The following is an 18,280-nucleotide window of genomic DNA, read 5'->3' on the forward strand; positions in this document are numbered from 1 at the left end:
AATACATAACCTCTTACGTATAGAATTCTTTATTTTTAAACAGGCAAATACCATCCGCCGGCTGCAGAGCTGCACTCCGATGATTCGGACGACATCATCGTCGTGTCCCCATCACGACCGGCAAGAAGGAAGGACTCCGGTTTTTAATACAGCTGAAATGCCGTCACCAGTGCCTTGAAAACCTGACCTGCTGCAGTTTCCTTTTGGCAAAACATGTTCTATATTTCCATTCTTTCCTGTAAGTTCCTAAAGTCCAGGAGTCTCCAGACCGCAGACTTTCATAAAGGAATCAGCACAGCCATTAACACGTCTTACATGCAGATCTTGGCCTGGCATTCTCCCTGTGCATTGCAATAGGTGAAATCAGTGACAAATCTGCACCGTAAATGGCTACAGATTTAATAATTATCTACCGCACGTTCTTAATTTAGTGCAGATTATCTTCGTTACATGTTGGTAACTATTTTGAAACCTCCCCCTCATGTATTGTACTGTACATTTTGACACATATTTCAGCATGGAATCCATAGTATTCCAGATTCAAGTGTGCAGCAGATCTGTTATCCCTGTGCACCATAAGCGTGCAGCAGCAGATCCGTCATCCCCGCTCACCATAAGTGCAGCAGATCAGTCATCCCTGCGCACCATTGGTGTGCAGCAGATCTACCATCCCTGCACAGCATAAGCATGCAGCAGCAGATCAGTCATCCCTGCGCACCATTAGTGTGCAACAGATCAGTCATCCCTGTGCACCACAAGTGTGCAGCAGCGGATCCGTCATCTCCACTTTCTATCTCCTCCTTTTATTTATTTCCTGATTTATGTGTTGTTCACTGTACATGGCCAGACTCTGCTGCTCTGTCCAATCTGACTACGAAGAACACAAAGATTATGTTGAATAAAAGTGGACGTAGCAGAGCTAATATTGTAGCATGTTGCAGTGCTAACCTACGGATTTCGGCAGAACCAGTCAATTATGTATATGGAGGTAAACAAACTCTTCCCTGACAGTGAAAAGAATGCGCTGTCATGATGCATTTCAGTGCCTAGTTTTGCTCCTGGGACGTTAAGAACTTATTACACCTTTTGGGGACAATTTTTGTTTTTAATTAAAGTGTACAGTCATTCTATGTAACTGCAGGCTTGTTAATCCTCAAACTGTACACTGTCGGGATTCTCCAGTGCAAGTGATTTGCATACTTCTTGCTACAACCCGACTAGACGTGTCCATCACTTGTATTGAGCAAGAAGGTGCACGTCTAGCCGGCATGTGACCTTATGTATGCAAATCTCACACTCCCGGCACTGGAGAATCCTCACAGTGCACGCACTGTCCGCTGTGAGGAGGCCTGCAGTCATAGAGTAACTGCAGACTTGTACCCCAAGTCTGGACAAGCCCTTTAAATTCATTCATTTTGGCCTAAACAACATTTGTGCTTGGATTACATGATACATTTTGCATCCTTCGGTTTTTAAAGACTTTTTTTTTATCCCTCCTTCTCCTTGCTGTCTGTCAAATGAAATAACTGAGAAGCCATCAGTAAGCTTGTTCTGATGGAGAATTTTTAACTCTTCTGTCTTTTTATGAATTTCTCCCTGCTGATTTATGACCCCATCAGAATTGAGCTACTAAACTTTGATGTAGTCGTAAAACATATGATGAGCTTGATAAGAGTTATAAACCCTCCAAACCAATGAGCACCCTGATAGATTCTCAGTTAACTGATTTGACAGGCAGCAATGTGCTCATTTATCTGCTAATTGAATAATTTATTTGGGCCCTAAAATCATTGTTATTGTGCAGCACATTTTCGTTGTTACGTAGTTAATGTGCTACTGACAGTAGGGAAATTGAATTAGCATCTAGTCTCCATACAGTTAGTACTAGCACCCAGTCCCCATACAGTTAATACTAGCACCCAGTCCCAAAACAGTTATTACTAGCACCCAGTCCCCATACAGTCTCCATACAGTTATTACTAGCACCCAGTCCCCATACAGTTATTACTAGCACCTAGTCCCCATACAGTCTCCATACAGTTATTACTAGTACCCAGCCCCCATAGTCTCCATAGTTATTACTAGCACCCAGTCCCCATACAGTTATTACTAGCACCCAGTTCCCATACAGTCTCCATACAGTTATTACTAGCACCCAGTCCCCATACAGTTATTACTAGCACCCAGCCCCCATACTGTCTCCATACAGTTACTAGCACCCAGTCCCCATACAGTCTCCAGTTATTACTAGCACCCAATCCCCATACAATCTCCATACAGTTATTACTAGCACCCAGTCCCCATACAGTCTCCATACAGTTATTACTAGCACCCAGTCTCCATACAGTTATTACTAGCACCCAGCCCCCATACAGTTATTACTAGCACCCAGTCCCAATACAGTCTCCATACAGTTATTACTAGCACCCAGCCCCCATACTGTCTCCATACAGTTATTACTAGCACCCAGTCCCCATACAGTCTCCAGTTATTACTAGCACCCAATCCCCATACAATCTCCATACAGTTATTACTAGCACCCAGTCCCCATACAGTCTCCATACAGTTATTACTAGCACCCAGTCTCCATACAGTTATTACTAGCACCCAGCCCCCATACTGTCTCCATACAGTTATTACTAGCACCCAGTCCTCATACAGTCTCCATACAGTTATTACTAGCACCCAGTCCCAATACAGTCTCCATACAGTTATTACTAGCACCCAGTCCTCATACAGTTTCCATACAGTTATTACTAGCACCCAGTCCCAATACAGTCTCCATACAGTTATTACTAGCACCCAGTCCTCATACAGTCTCCATACAGTTATTACTAACACCCAGTCCCAATACAGTCTCCATACAGTTATTACTAGCACCCAGTCCTCATACAGTTTCCATACAGTTATTACTAGCACCCAGCCCCATACAGTTATTACTAGCACCCAGTCCCAATACAGTCTCCATACAGTTATTACTAGCACCCAGTCCTCATACAGTTTCCATACAGTTATTACTAGCACCCAGCCCCATACAGTTATTACTAGCACCCAGTCCCAATACAGTCTCCATACAGTTATTACTAGCACCCAGCCCCCATACTGTCTCCATACAGTTATTACTAGCACCCAGTCCCCATACAGTTATTACTAGCACCCAGTCCCCATACAGTTATTACTAGCACCCAGTCCCCATACAGTCTCCATACAGTTATTACTAGCACCCAGTCCCCATACAGTTATTACTAGCACCCAGTCCCAATACAGTTATTACTAGCACCCAGTCCCCATACAGTCTCCATACAGTTATTACTAGCACCCAGTCCCAATACAGTCTCCATACAGTTATTACTAGCACCCAGTCCCAATACAGTTATTACTAGCACCCAGTCCCCATACAGTCTCCATACAGTTATTACTAGCACCCAGTCCCAATACAGTCTCCATACAGTTATTACTAGCACCCAGTCCCAATACAGTTATTACTAGCACCCAGTCCTCATACAGTCTCCATACAGTTATTACTAGCACCCAGTCCCAATACAGTCTCCATACAGTTATTACTAGCACCCAGTCCTCATACAGTCTCCATACAGTTATTACTAGCACCCAGTCCCAATACAGTCTCCATGCAGTTATTACTAGCACCCAGCCCCCATACTGTCTCCATACAGTTATTACTAGCACCCAGTCCTCATACAGTTATTACTAGCACCCAGTCCCCATACAGTTATTACTAGCACCCAATCCCCATACAGTCTCCATACAGTTATTACTAGCACCCAGTCCCCATACAGTTATTACTAGCACCCAGCCCCCATACAGTTATTACTAGCACCCAGCCCCCATACAGTTATTACTAGCACCCAGTCTCCATACAGTTATTACTAGCACCCAGTCTCCATACAGTTATTACTAGCACCCAGTCCCCATACAGTTATTACTAGCACCCAGCCCCCATACTGTCTCCATACAGTTATTACTAGCACCCAGCCCCCATACAGTCTCCATACAGTTATTAGCACCCAGTCTCCATAGAGTTCCCATACAGTTATTAGCACCCAGTCCCCATACAGTTTTCATCATCCCATATAAAAGGCCCTTGACGGTGTACCAGTCCTTACTGCTTACGGTGACGGGCAGAAATCTGCCAGTGTGAACACAGTTTACCTCCAGTCTCCTCATTGGACCTCCAGTCTCCTCATTGGAAACCCTTAGGGCATATGGCTGTGGGGCCAGTTAGGTCAGAATCTCTCAGCTCTGCTACATCAGTTTAATCTGTCTGGATTTTTCGAAAAGTAGGTCTCCTATTACATCGATGTGATTGATAACATGACCTTTGCTCAGTGGTAATGATGCAAGCGCTTCTCATTGATACACTAAGGCCCCATTCACACTCTAATAACAAGTCATGTGTGTGAACGAGGCCCATTAATCAGAAAATATTTGATAGTAATTATTTGTGTCCCACAAACTAATGGAAATGTATTTTATACCTCCTGGTCCCCATATTCTGTACGGAGTTCGTTGTACTATGAAATCTTTTTACATGTAAATATATACAGTATATTTAATAAATCCTCTCCTAAAACTCTGATGTCACCGGGATGGAGGCGTTATACTGCACACAGAGCGGAGCCACATGTAAAGGGGCACTCCAGACAGAGGTGGTATTGTGCTATACTGCCAGGTTGAGGATAAAGGGGCACTCCGGGCAGAGCCGGTGCTGTGCTATACCTAGTGCGGGGCTGAGGATAAAGGGGCACTCCGGGCAGAGCCGGTGCTCTGCTATACCCAGTGCCAGTCTCAGGATAAAGGAGCACTCTGGGCATAGCTGGTGCTATGCTAGGCTGAGGATAAAGGGGCACTCCGGGCAGAGCCGGTGCTGTGCTATGCCTAGTGCGAGGCTAAGGATAAAGGAGGACTCCGGGCAGAGCTGGTGCTGTGCTAGGCTGAGGATAAAGGGGCATTCTGGTCAGAGCCGGGGCTGTGCTCTACCTAGTGCCAGACTGAGGATAAAGGGGCACTCCGGGCAGAGCCGGTGCTGTGCTATAGCCAGTCTCAGGATAAAGGAGCACTCCGGGCAGAGCTGGTGCTGTGCTAGGCTGAGGAAAAAGGAGCACTCTGGGCAGAGCCGATGCTGTGCTATACCTAGTGTGTGGCTGAGGATAAAGGAGCACTCTGGGCAGAGCCGGTACTGTGCTATACCTAGTGTGAGGCTGAGGATAAAGGAGCACTCTGGGCAGAGCCGGTACTGTGCTATACCTAATGCGTGGCTGAGGATAAAGGAGCACTCTGGGCAGAGCCGGTGCTGTGCTATACCTAGTGTGGGGCTGAGGATAAAGGGGCACTCCGGGCAGAGCCGGTGCTGTGCTATACCTAGTGCGTGGCTGAGGATAAAGGAGCACTCTGGGTTGAGCCGGTGCTGTGCTATACCTAGTGCGTGGCTGAGGTTAAAGGGGCAATCCGGGCAGAGCCGATGCTGTGCTATACCCAGTGCTAGTCTCAGGATAAAGGAGCACTCCGGGCAGAGCTGGAGCTGTGCTAGGCTGAGAATAAAGGGACACTTCGGGCAGAGCCGATACTGTACTATACCTCGTGCGTGGCTGAGGATAAAGGAGCACTCTGGGCAGAGCCGGTGCTGTGCTATACCTAGTGCATGGCTGAGGATAAAGGAGCACTCTGGGCAGAGCCGGTGCTGTGCTATACCTAGTGCGAGGATGAGGATAAGGCTGGAGTCACACTAACCTGCGCAAAATGCTGTCAGTATTTTACATGCGTAATACGGATGACAGACCCCTAAACAGTGCTCCGTATGTCATCCGTAATCAAGGTGTGGTCGCGTATTTTGCGCATGTCAGCATCCGTATGTAATCCGTATGGTGAGATTTTCTCGCAGGCTTGCAAAATGGACATATAATGGAGCCCTATGACAGTTTTAATAAAGAAATGAAAGAATAGATATAGACACATAGAATGCATATATATATATATGTATTCTATGTGTCTATATCTATTCTTTCATTTCTTTATTAAAACTGTCAGTGTGAGTTTTACTGTATAGCGCACTGAATTGCCGGCTTTGCTAAAAGACACCGGGTGCGTATTTCTCGCAGGTCACATGTGTGCTCCGTGTGTAATCCGTATTTTTTGCGCACCCATAGACTTGCATTGGCGTACTACGGCCGTAGTACGCCGACAATCGCAGCATGCTGCGAGTGGCACGGAGCGTAGGATACTGAGGAGAAATATACGCCTGGTGCGAGGTACCCCATAGAGAATCATTGGTCCGTGTCTAATGCGTGCTTTTTGCGCCTCTCACGCACCCGTATTCCTCGCCAGTGTGACTCCGGCCTAAAGGAGCAATCTGGGCAGAGCCGGTGCTGTGCTATACCTAGTGCGAGGCTGAGGATAAAGGAGCACTCTGGGCAGAGCCGGCGCTGTGCTATACCTAGTGCGAGGCGGAGGATAAAGGAGCACTCTGGGCAGAGCCGGTGCTGTGCTATACCTAGTGCGGGGCTGAGGATAAAGGGGCACTCCGGGTAGAGCCGGTGCTGTGCTAGTCTCAGGATAAAGGAGCACTCCGGGCAGAGATGGAGCTGTGCTAGGCTGAGGATAAAGGGACACACCGGGCAGAGCAGATACTGTGCTATACCTAGTGTGAGGCTGAGGATAAAGGAGCACTCCGGGCAGAGCCGATGCTGTGCTATACCTAGTGCGTGGCTGAGGATAAAGGAGCACTCCGTGCAGAGCCAGTGCTGTGCTATACCTAGTGCGGGGCTGATGATCAAGGAGCACTCCGTGCAGAGCCGATACTGTGCTATACCTAGTGCGAGGCTGAGGATAAAGGGGCACTCCGTGCAGAGCCGGTGCTGTGCTATACCTAGTGCGGGGCTGAGGATAAAGGAGCTCTCCGGGCAGAGCTGGAGCTGTGCTAGGCCGAGGATAAAGGGGCACTCCGGGCAGAGCGATACTGTGCTATACCTAGTGCCAGGCTGAGTATAAGGCCGGAGTCACACTGGCGAGGAATACGGGTGCGTCAGAGGCGCAAAAAGCACGCATTACACACGGACCAATGATTCTCTATGGGGTCCCTCGCACCAGCCGTATATTTCTCCTCCGTATCCTCCGCTCCGTGCCACTCGCAGCATGCTGCGATTGTCAGCGTACTACGGCCGTAATACGCCAATGCAAGTCTATGGGTGCGCAAAAAATACGGATTACACACGGACCAGACATGTGACTTGCGAGGAATACGCACCCGGTGTCTTTTAGAAACCCTGTCATAGGACTCCATTATATGTCCATTTTGCAAGCCTGCGAGAAAATCTCGCCATACGGATTACATACGGATGCAGACATGCGCAAAATACGCGACCACACCTTGATTACGGATGACATACGGAGCACTATTTAGGGGTCTGTCATCCGTATTACGCATGTAAAATACTGACCGTATTTTGCGCAGGTTAGTGTGACTCCAGCCTAAAGCTGCAACGTGCTGCTGCCTCCTCTTCTACGTTTTTCCAGAGGTTTGGATGTGTAAAAACGATACAATTTATTAATACCTGGATCCAGCGGAGGCTGCTCCTTGCTCTGCGCTAGAACAGAAGGTGGAGACTGCACTGTTCCACCAGCTGCCAAACTGCTGCAACATGTGATTGGCTACAGCGGTCAGGTGTGCTCAGTAACTTATAGGATGTTTTTCTGATGATGTTTCAGTCATCTAACCACTGCAGCCAGTCACAGGCTGCAGCAGTCCGGCAGCTCATTGACCGGTGAGCATTATTGAGCTTTTATTTTGCCCCCTGCCCAGCCAAGCAACTCGAAATGCGGCTGTTTAGATGAAAATACAATCGCTCTGCTACCCCTTCATTTTCTTTATCGATGGGGGTCCCAGAAGTCAGACTCCCACCAGCCATCAATGATGTGGGTATAGAGAGGATCAAGTAAGGGAAATGCACCTCATGGCTAGAGAATCAAAGCAATAACATATTTACCAGAATGAAAGAATCACCCAGCGACATGCACCCACAGCACAAGATTGGAATATGATATAGATTTTATACAGTAATGCAAAAAATAGTTGTAAAAGGCACCGAGTCTAATTGTAGTCCTTGGGCTCCCACAGAGCGTCTTCCTTTACGAGCCTCTGCAGATCTATCAGGACATTGAAATATAGGCTGCATTAAGAAAATCTGTCCCTAAGGACCAGGAGGTGGTTGTCGATTTAAAGGGATTCTCCACTTTAGAAAGATATACAGTACTTGCTAGGATCCCTTGACAATAAGACGACGGTCAGACGTCCCCCTGCCGGACCTCCATCTGTTTATGGACATAACAGGTCCTCCAAAAAAAAAATGCTCCCCCACCCCCCTCTGTTCTGGAGATCGTGATCCTGAATCCAGGATGCGCGCCGCCGCCACCACACACCCCTTTTATATGAAAATGCTGTTTTGAATGCATAGCCCCTTTAAGGACCAGTCCCTCTGCCCTTTAAAGGTGTATGCACACGCTGCAGGTTCTGCTGCAGAAACGCAGCAGATTTGGCCCTGCGGATCCACTGCATTTTCTGCTGCGTTGAACAGTACCTTTATATTCAATTGGAAAATGAAAACCACAGTGCACATGCTGCAGATTTTTCCGCAGTTTTAAATCCACAGCATGTCACTTCTTTGTGCGGAATCCGCAGCGGTTTGACGCCTGCTCCATTACAGGTGTCAAAACGCAGGGGAAAACCGCATTCTAATCCGCACTAAATCCGCAGGTAAAACGCAGGTAATTTGACCTGCGGATTTAGACAAATCTGCACGTAAAAATCCGCAGCAGAATCCGCAATGTGTGCACATAGCCTAAGGGTACGTGCACACGCTGCGGATTAATCCGCACGGATTTTGCAAAAACCGCAGATAATCCGCAGGTCCAAAGACCTGCGGATTATCTGCAGTTTTGCCTGCGGTTTGGTCCTGCAGATTCACTATCTCCACAATGGTGGAGATAGGAACCCGCAGCGGTTTCCGCAGAAAGAATTGACATGCAATTCTTTCTGCGGATTCAAAACCGCAGCAAATCCACGCGGATTTTTCCGCAGCGTCGGCACAGCGGTTTTTATTTCCCATTCATTAGAATGGTACTGTACACCGCAGCTAAAGCTGCTGCGGGTCCGCAGCGGAATCCTCAGCGTGTGCACATACCCTAAGGCTCTGTTAGGAGTCAGATTTCTGCCTCCCCTATGCTGAAATCTAGATCCTCACATTCTGCAGTCTCCTGCTCTTCACCAGCTGCATAGGAGACTGCAGAGGAGATTGCCTTGCGGCAGCTCTCTCCAGAGGCTAAGTCCTTACTCCTGCGTCTGAGCATGCTCATGGGACGAACTCCCATTGGAGTTCGGGAGTCAGGCGTTCAGGTCCTGTGTTGGATCCCATTGGCTCCTCTTGGAGACCTGGAGATTTCCGGAAGGTCCCGTTCGCTATAAAAAGCGCGCATGGCTGTTCCGCCATGCACTAGTACAGTCATACTTGCTGCTGTATGTTTGTTGATGGATGCATGGACTGGTGAATGACTCATTGGAAACCCCTACCCTCTGATACTACGTCTGTGAGAGTGTCTGAGTTAGTGCCAGTATCAGCGCCAGCGGGCATTGCTCCATTGCCTCGGCAGCCCAGCGTCAGCATCGCGCCTGCTAGTTAGCAGTGTCTTTACAGCGGCTCTATCTTTGCCGCGCTGCAGTTTCAGCTCTTCGTGCGTCCGCGGTTGCGACGCTCTGCACCCGATCTTTGTCGATAGGTCTAGACGGAGTAAGTACCGCCATCTAGTGCTACTCCTGTGACCTTATACCGCGGGTGCAGCGCTGTAGTTCTGTGTCCTAAACAGACTCAGTGTTTTGAGTTTTGTTTCTGTGACTCTGTGAGTTCAACAGAGTCTGTGCAGTGCACATTGGGTGCCATTAACCCCTGTGCACATTACCGCCAGATTGCTCTGCTGTCACCTAGCAGCAGTTATTTCATCTTCTGCACGGTGGACCCCGAGTGGCGAAGGCACTTTAGTTATATTTTTATTTAGTGCCTTCCACCACTCCTAACACTCTCCTGACATGACTTTTTCAGTAAACGCCTACATTCCCCATAACAAAGAAAAATTCTCATAGTTCCTCTGTTATTCCTCCTGCAAATATAAATTGACAAATGGCCATTCCTATTGTGAACAGGAACTAACACTGCAGATTTTCTCCATTCACAAAGGGAAATGTTAACACCCAGTTGTCAATTTATTCATATATTTGCAGGAGGAATAACAGCGACAATGCTTAAAAGCTGTTGTTTCCTTGGGATGCAAGCGTTTACTAAACAGACGGGTTGATCCCACCATGATAATGGAGCAGCAGATGTAATCGGCGGCGCAGATCTGCTGCTCGGAACGCTCCGTCCTCGCCCTCAGCTCTGCACCCTGAATGCCAGGCAGGAAATTACTCTCTGAGACGGGCACAATTAATATTATTTCTCATTTTCTTTGCAGTCTATCAGATCCAGGTCATGGATCTAATAATCGGCGGCACTAGTCAGCAGTCTGCTCCTCCATATTTATTCCATACTGCTTCTATGGTACCAACCTATTCCACAGTGCTGTACAAAGGCTGCTGTCCCCAACAGCACTCACAATCTAATTTCCTACATGGGCCCCTGACTGCCCTGGCCACATATATACAGTATATTTCCCATATAATATCAATGTTGGAGCATCCTTTCTAAGAGATCTAGATTGTCTTTTTCCTCTGTTAGACCTCCTGGTACTAAATGGAAGAACTGGTCTCTGTGTGGTACAGTTCTCTTTGTCAGTGCGGTGACACAAGGTGTCTGACTTTGTAGGACTGGCGTTGTTAAAAGGAATAGTAACTTGCAAAGCATCATTATATATATATACACTGCTCAAAAAAATAAGGGGACCACTTAAACAGCAGAATATAACTCCAAGTAAATCAAACTTCTGTGAAATCAAACTGTCCACTTAGGAAGCAACACTGATTGACAATCAATTTCACATCCTGTTGTGCAAATGAAATAGACAACAGATGGAAATTATTGGCAATTATCAAGACACACTCAGTAAAGGAGTGGTTCTGCAGGTGGTGACCACAGACCACATCTCAGTACCAATGATTTCTGGCTGATGGTTTGGTCACTTTTGAATGTTGGTTGTGCTTTCACACTCCTGATAGCATGAGACGGACTCTACAACCCACACAAGTGGCTCAGGTAGTGCAGCTCATCCAGGATGGCACATCAATGCGAGCTGTGGCAAGAACAGCGTAGTGTCCAGAGGCTGGAGGCGCTACCAGGAGACAGGTCAGTACACCAGGAGACGTGGAGGGGGCTACAACCCAGCAGCAGGACCGCTACCTCCGCCTTTGTGCAAGGAGGAACAGGAGGAGCACTGCCAGAGCCCTGCAAAATGACCTCCAGCAGGCCACAAATGTGCATGTGTCTGCACAATCGGTTAGAAACCGACTCCATGAGGTTGGTCTGAGTGCCCAACGTCCACACATGGGGGTGCAGGGTGATTGGTATTTGCCAGAGAACACCAAGATTGGCAGATTTGACATTGGCGCCCTGTGCTCTTCACAGATAAGAGCAGGTTCACACTGAGCACATGTGACAGAGTCTGGAGACGCTGTGGAGAGTGATCTGCTGCCTGCAACATCCTTTAGCGTGTCCAGTTTGGCAGTGGGTCAGTAATGGTGTAAGGTGGAATTTCTTTGGAGGGCCGCACAGCCCTCTATGTGCTCGCCAGAGGTAGCCTGACTGCGATTAGGTACCAAGACGAGATCCTCAGTGTTAGGGTCGGCAGAACGCACCAGATATAAAGGTGCGTTTGCCGCCCGAGGTCCGCCGTGCGGTAGATGATAAGACCGCTGCTGGACAATGGCAGATACACCACTAGGTGAAGTACTGCGCTCGGGTTAACGTCACCCGAACGCTAAGAGCGGCTCTGTTCAGACACAGAGTCGCTTCACAGTGAATAACACAAAGACGTTGGCCCTGTTAGCCTCACAGGATAACCAGCAGGTGGCGTTGTAACCGCCAATGGACGCTGCTACCGCAGCGCGGCAATACCTATAGCCGCTAGACGACAGTGCCGGAAAGCCGGACACCGCCGGACGCTAGTGTGCAGTGCAGGAAGCACAGTGGTGCTTGGCTTGCCACTAATGGGAGCTGACTATCACCAACACTCTGTCACCATTCGTAATATCAGAGGGAAGGGGTTTCTTAATAAGTCAGTCACCAGAACATGCATCCATCACCATTCACACTCGGCATAATATGCTACACTGGCGCATGGCCGAGCCGCCATGCGGGCTTTTTATAGCCATGCGCTTCCGGGACCTTCCAGTACCCTGGAAGGAACCAATCAGATCCAACGCAGGACCTGAGCACGTGACCTCTGCTCTCCAGTTAGAGGTCAAGTTGTGGGCATACCCAGTAGCACGGCACGAGGACTTAGCCTCTGGAGCAGTTCCCTGCTGAGCAGGTTGCGCTACCGTTGCTGCACCAGAGGTGGCAGCAACATCCAGGCTCACAGAACAAGTCTGAGCAGGACCCTGAGCGGTCGGAGCGGAATGGGAGACCGCTGAATGTACGGCTCTGGATTCCTGCTGTGTAGAGCCAGAAATCCATCGCCTAACATTACCCCCCCCCCTCTGCGCCTCACTGCGCTCAAAGGCCGTGATCAGGAGCAGTGTGTGGATGTTTTCCACCGGCTCCCAGGTTCGAGCCTTGGGCCCATGACCCTTCCGATCCACTAAATAAAATTTTTTGCCATGGACAAACCTGCGCCCTACGATGGCATTAACCTCAAACTCGTCAGACGATAAGTCTGACGACCCGGCCGATGACTCAGAAAACCGGGCCATGTGAACTGGTTTGAGGAGGGACCCATGAAACACGTCCGAAATGGCTAAATGTGGAGGAAGAGCCAGGCGATAGACCACCAAGCTAATTCGCTCGAGGACCTTGAAAGGTCCAATGTAATGCGGTTCGAACTTGGGGGACTCGACCCGCAGTTTGATATTTCGGGTGGAGAGCCACACCATGTCGCCAGGGGAGAAGCTTGGAGCGGGTCGCCGATGCGTGTCGGCGGACGCCCTCATACTCTCCTTAGAAGCACGGCTAGCTTCCTGAGTGCGATCCCAAATGTCCCGGGCCTCCACTGCCCAGTCTGCCACCCTGGAGTCAGTGGAAGACACTGGCATCGGGACAGGGACGCGTGGATGTTGGCCGTAGTTTAGGAGAAAGGGCGTCTGACCAGTGGAATCAGCCACCGCATTGTTTAGGGCAAATTCGGCCCATGGTAGCAAGGATGCCCAGTCATCCTGCCTGGCAGAAACAAAATGTCGTAGGTAGGTGACCAAGGTCTGATTGGCTTTCTTGGCCAATCCGTTCGTCTCAGGATGGTAAGCGAAGGACAGATTTAGCTCGATGCTGAGTAAGCTGCAGAGCTCCCTCCAAAACCGAGACGCGAACTGGGGACCTCAATCACTAACGATTTTGTCCGGCAAGCCATGTAGACGGAATACGTGCTTGATGAACAAAGTGGCAAGACCACGAGCGGACGGCAACCGTGCAAGTGGCACCAAATGCACCATTTTGGAAAAATGGTCGGTGACCACCCAGATGACCGTTCTGCCACCAGACTTGGGCAGGCCAACCACGAAATCCATGCCAGCCATCTCCCAAGGTCTATCCGCCACTGGCAGGGGATACAGCAGCCCTGCCGGCCTGTCTAGAGGGTCTGTTCCGAGCACACGAGATGCATGCTTGGACGTATTCTTTAACATCTCGAGCCATATGTGGCGACCAATATGACCTTGCCAGGAGTTCGGTGGTCCGTTTATTACCAAAATGACCACCCACCCTGGAGGCATGTGCCCAGGCGAGGACCTCAGGCCATAGCTGAGGAGGCACCAAGGTCTTGCCTGGTGGCACTGACTCGAGAGCCACTGGAGCAACGGTCGTAAAACTCCGGCGGGAGGATTAACCGAGGCTCAGCCTCCCCTTCCTCTGCCGAATCCACCGAGCGTGAGAGAGCATCCGCACGGACATTCTTCTCTCCTGATAGGTAATGCAAGGTGAAGCGGAAGTGGGAGAAAAAGAGCGACCACCTGGCCTGACGAGAGTTCAGGCGTTGGGCCATCTGTAGGTAGACCAGGTTTTTATGGTCCGCATAGACCAGGAAGGGAAACCGAGCTCCCTCCAGGACATGTCTCCACTCTGAAAAGGCCAACTTCATGGCTAGCAGCTCCCTGTCCCCGATGGAGTAATTCTTCTCCGCAGGTGCAAAGGTCTTTGAGAAGAAGAAGCAGGGATGCTTCCAACCTTGAGCATCCTTTTGGAAATCGACTGCTCCTGCCCCGACAGAAGAGGCATCTACCTCCAGTATAAATGGTTTGTTCACATCGGGACGATGTAAAATGGGAGCGCCAGCAAAATGAGATTTAATAGCCGAGAAGGCCTTGGAGACCTGTTTGGTCCAAGCATTAGGGTTAGCTCCTTTCTTCGTGAGAGCAACCAAAGGAGCAAACAGTGTGGAAAAGTGAGGTATAAACTGGCGGTAATAATTGACAAACCCTAAAAAGCGCTGCACCGCTTTGAGTGAATGAGGTTCTTGCCAATCCATTACCACTTGCAGTTTGGCAGGATCCATAGCCAACCCCTGGGCCGAGATGATGTAGCCCAGGAACGGCAAGGACTCCTGCTCAAACTGGCACTTTTCCAGCTTGGCGAAAAGGAAGTTCGCCCGTAGACAGTCGAAGACCCTGCAGACGTCTCTTCGGTGAGTGGCCAAGTCTGGCGAAAAGATGAGAATGTCATCCAGATAGACCACCACCGAAGTAGAGAGCATGTCGCGGAAGACGTCATTGACGAAATCCTGGAAGACAGCAGGCGCATTACAAAGACCGAAGGGCATGACCAGATATTCATAGTGGCTATCCCTGGTATTAAAGGCTGTCTTCCACTCGTCTCCTTCGCGAATGCGGATCAGGTTGTATGCCCCCCGTAGATCTAGTTTCGTAAAGATCCGGGCCCCTCGCAACCTGTCAAACAGTTCAGAGATCAGCGGAAGAGGGTATTTATTTTTTACAGTTATGGCATTGAGACCTCTGTAGTCTATGCAGGGACGTAACTCTCCGCTCTTCTTCTGAACGAAGAAGATCCCTGCACCAGCCGGCGACACCGACTTTCTAATAAAACCCCTAGCCAGGGTCTCCCAGATATATTGTGACATAGCTTCTGTCTCAGGGAGTGATAGTGGATACACACAGCCCTCTAGGAGGTTCTGTGCCTGGCATGAGGTCTATCGGGCAATCGTATGGACGGTGCGGCGGGAGCGTCTCCACAGATTTTTTGGAGAAGACATCCGCGTACTGGTGGTAGGATTTAGGTAGTGCGGAGTGATCCGCAGGCACTTCAGTGGAGGACACTTGAAGACTGCCCCTCAGACACCTTCCCTCACAGTCCTTGCTCCAGGCGAGTATCTTCCCTGTTGCCCACTCGATATGAGGAGAGTGGCAACGGAGCCAGGGAACCCCAAGAAGCACCTGATCGATGCCATTGGGCAAGATCAGCAGGGACAGAGTCTCACGATGAGAGGGTGAGATAAAGAGCCCAAGTGGAGCTGTCTGATGGGTCACCTGAGAGGGTAGCGGTGCTCCGTTAACCACCCTGATGGTCAGAGGCTGTGGTAATAGTACCAGGGGAATGGCGTGTTTCTGGGCGAAGGCAGAAGACATAAAGTTCCCCTCGGCCCCGGAATCCACGGTAACCTCTGCCTTCCAGGTGGAGGACCCACTGTCTAAGATGCCCCGGAATACCAGTTTGGGTGAGAAGGGTTTCATATTGGACTGCCCACCACCTACGGCCATTGGACGTGGACGTTTTTTCGCCCACAGAGGACACGTGCTAGCCGGATGACCAAACTGTCGGTACTGATAGCAACGTACAGAGCTTCGCATCGGCCGTGGCTTTGAGCCGGTGCGAGACACCTCCATAGGTTCGGATGGTAAGAGCTCCTGTGCGGGGTATGTTAGCGGCTCGGTGAATGTGGGAGCCAAGTGAACCTTACGTCTGGATTGTGCCCGTTCCAACCCGCGCTCCGTAAACCGGAGGTCAATGCAGGTGGAGACGGCAATCAATTCCTCCAGACTTGCGGGAACCTCTCTGGCAGCTAGAGCGTCTTTAACATGCTCAGCTAACCCTCTCCAAAACGCCGAGACTAAAGGTACTGTCACACTTAGCGATGTACCAGCGATCCCGACCAGCGATATGACGCGGTCAGGATCGCTGGTATATCGCTAAGTGGTCACCAGTGAGTAGCCACACAGGCAGATCTAACCAGCGACATAGCAGGGGTTGGGGGTCACTACTTACCTGTCAGACGAGGCAATCCTGCGTCCTGCCGCCCGGCTCCACGCGTCGCTCGTCCTCACAGCAGGAAGCGCCGCAGGAAGCTGACGACGAGAAACAGTCCTGGACGTTCTCGCGCGATCAGCGATTACCAGCGGGGGAGCGGGTCGTAGGTAAGTATCACACACACAGATATCGCTAGCAATATCGCTGCTACGTCACTAGTTATAGCGATATTGCTAGCGATATCTCTTAGTGTGACAGGCCCTTAAAGCTTTGTCCGGCCACTCTAACTCAGAAGCAAATGTCCGGAACCGGACGGCATAATGGCTGACCGAGAGTGAGCCCTGTGTTAGGGATAGCAATTGCAGGGAGGTGTTGTGTGTGATCCGTGGCCCCAAAAAGACCTTGCTTTAGGGCCGTGAGGAACTGAGCAGCACCCTGAACCACAGGATCATCACGGTCCCACAACGGTGTAGCCCACTGTAATGCCCGGCCAGACAAGAGTGACACAATAAAGCCCACCTTAGCCCGCTCTGTAGGAAACCGTGCAGCCAGTAACTCGTGCTGAATTGAGCACTGGCTCACGAATCCCCTACAGGTGGCGCTGTCACCCGAAAACTTGTTGGGAAGCGAGTAATTGTCGGTGTGGGCAAAAGTGCGGGCACACGTGAGACAGCCTCAGCGACTGTCTGAGCGGCAGCTATCGCAGTATTTGCAGCTGAGTTGGCGCTCTCAATGGCCGCCAACCTGCTCTCCAGCTGCCGAATATAGTGCTGCAACTGCTGCACGTCTGCCATTACCAGCCAGACCCTGGCGCTAGTGTAATGTTAGGGTCGGCGGAACGCACCAGATATAAATAATAGAAGGTGGGTTCGCCGCCCGGGGTCCACCGTGCGGTAGATGATAAGACCGCTGCTGGACAATGGCAGATACACCACTAGGTGAAGTACTGCGCTCGGGTTAATGTCACCCGAACGCTAAGAGCGGATCTGTTCAGACACAGAGTCGCCTTACAGAAAACCAATACAAAGGCGCTGGCCCTGTTAGCCTCACAGGATAACCAGCGGGTGGCGTTGCAACCGCAACCGCCAATGGACGCTACTTCCGCAGCGCGGCAATAACTACAGAAGTTGGATCAGCCTGTAATTTGATTTTCCACTTTGCTTTTGAGTATCTTCCCAAATCCAGACCTCCATGGGATATTAATGTTGATTTACATTCATCCTTTTTATGTTTTATTGTTCTCAATGCATTCCACTATGTAATGAATAAAGATTTGCAACTGGAATATTTCATTCTTGATATCTAGGGTGTGGGATTTTAGTGTTAACTTTATTTTTTGGGGGCAGTGTGTATGTGTGTGTGTGTGTGTGTGTGTGTGTGTATACATTATATATATATTTCCAGGAGGAATAACAGAAGGAGCAGCTTGATGTCGATTTCTGGGGATAAAAAAGATGCATAAGAAATTTTGCCAAATTTGCAACATGAAAAATATCAGGAAGCCTAACCGATTCTCTAAAACGGGTTACTAGACTCATAAAAATATCCAGTCAATGTGCTCTTTTAGATACCTGACCGCTGCAGCCAATCCCAGGTTTTAGCAGTCATGTTGACTTCTGCAGACATCGCGTCGGAGTTGACTAATACAAAAAGAGCTAGAAATCCCGGGGACAAAAGAATGTAAAGATCCCCCCCGCAGACTGACCTCAGTTTAAACCAATCACTATGCCTACTCTTTAAAGGGGTTGTCCAGGATTATAAAAACATGCCTGCTTTTGTTTTCCAAATCAGCGCCTCACCTGTGTACAGGTTGTCTGGGATTTTACAGCTGAGTTCCATTCACTTCAGTGGCGCTGAGATGCAATACCACCTACAAC

At 49.6% G+C, this 18,280-nt stretch overlaps 1 protein-coding gene across 5 annotated transcripts in view; it reads left to right on the forward strand.

Moving 5' to 3' along the window:
• IQCE (IQ motif containing E) overlaps positions 1 to 4,597 on the forward strand; it is a 60,550-nt gene extending 55,953 nt beyond the window's left edge. For 4 of the 5 annotated variants that reach the window (XM_073553722.1, XM_073553723.1, XM_073553724.1 and 1 more), the window contains one exon: positions 44 to 4,597. In XM_073553722.1, coding sequence (XP_073409823.1) covers positions 44 to 147 — 104 coding nt within the window. In that variant the 3' untranslated portion in view covers positions 148 to 4,597. The remainder of the gene's footprint in view (positions 1 to 43) is intronic. The other variant, XR_012221994.1, reaches the window with a different exon arrangement.
• Positions 4,598 to 18,280: the final 13,683 nt, after the last annotated feature.

This window comes from Dendrobates tinctorius, unplaced genomic scaffold, assembly GCF_039654945.1.
Source record: "Dendrobates tinctorius isolate UK_male_01 unplaced genomic scaffold, ASM3965494v1 ptg000202l, whole genome shotgun sequence".
In the NCBI taxonomy this organism is placed as follows: Eukaryota; Metazoa; Chordata; class Amphibia; order Anura; family Dendrobatidae; genus Dendrobates; species Dendrobates tinctorius.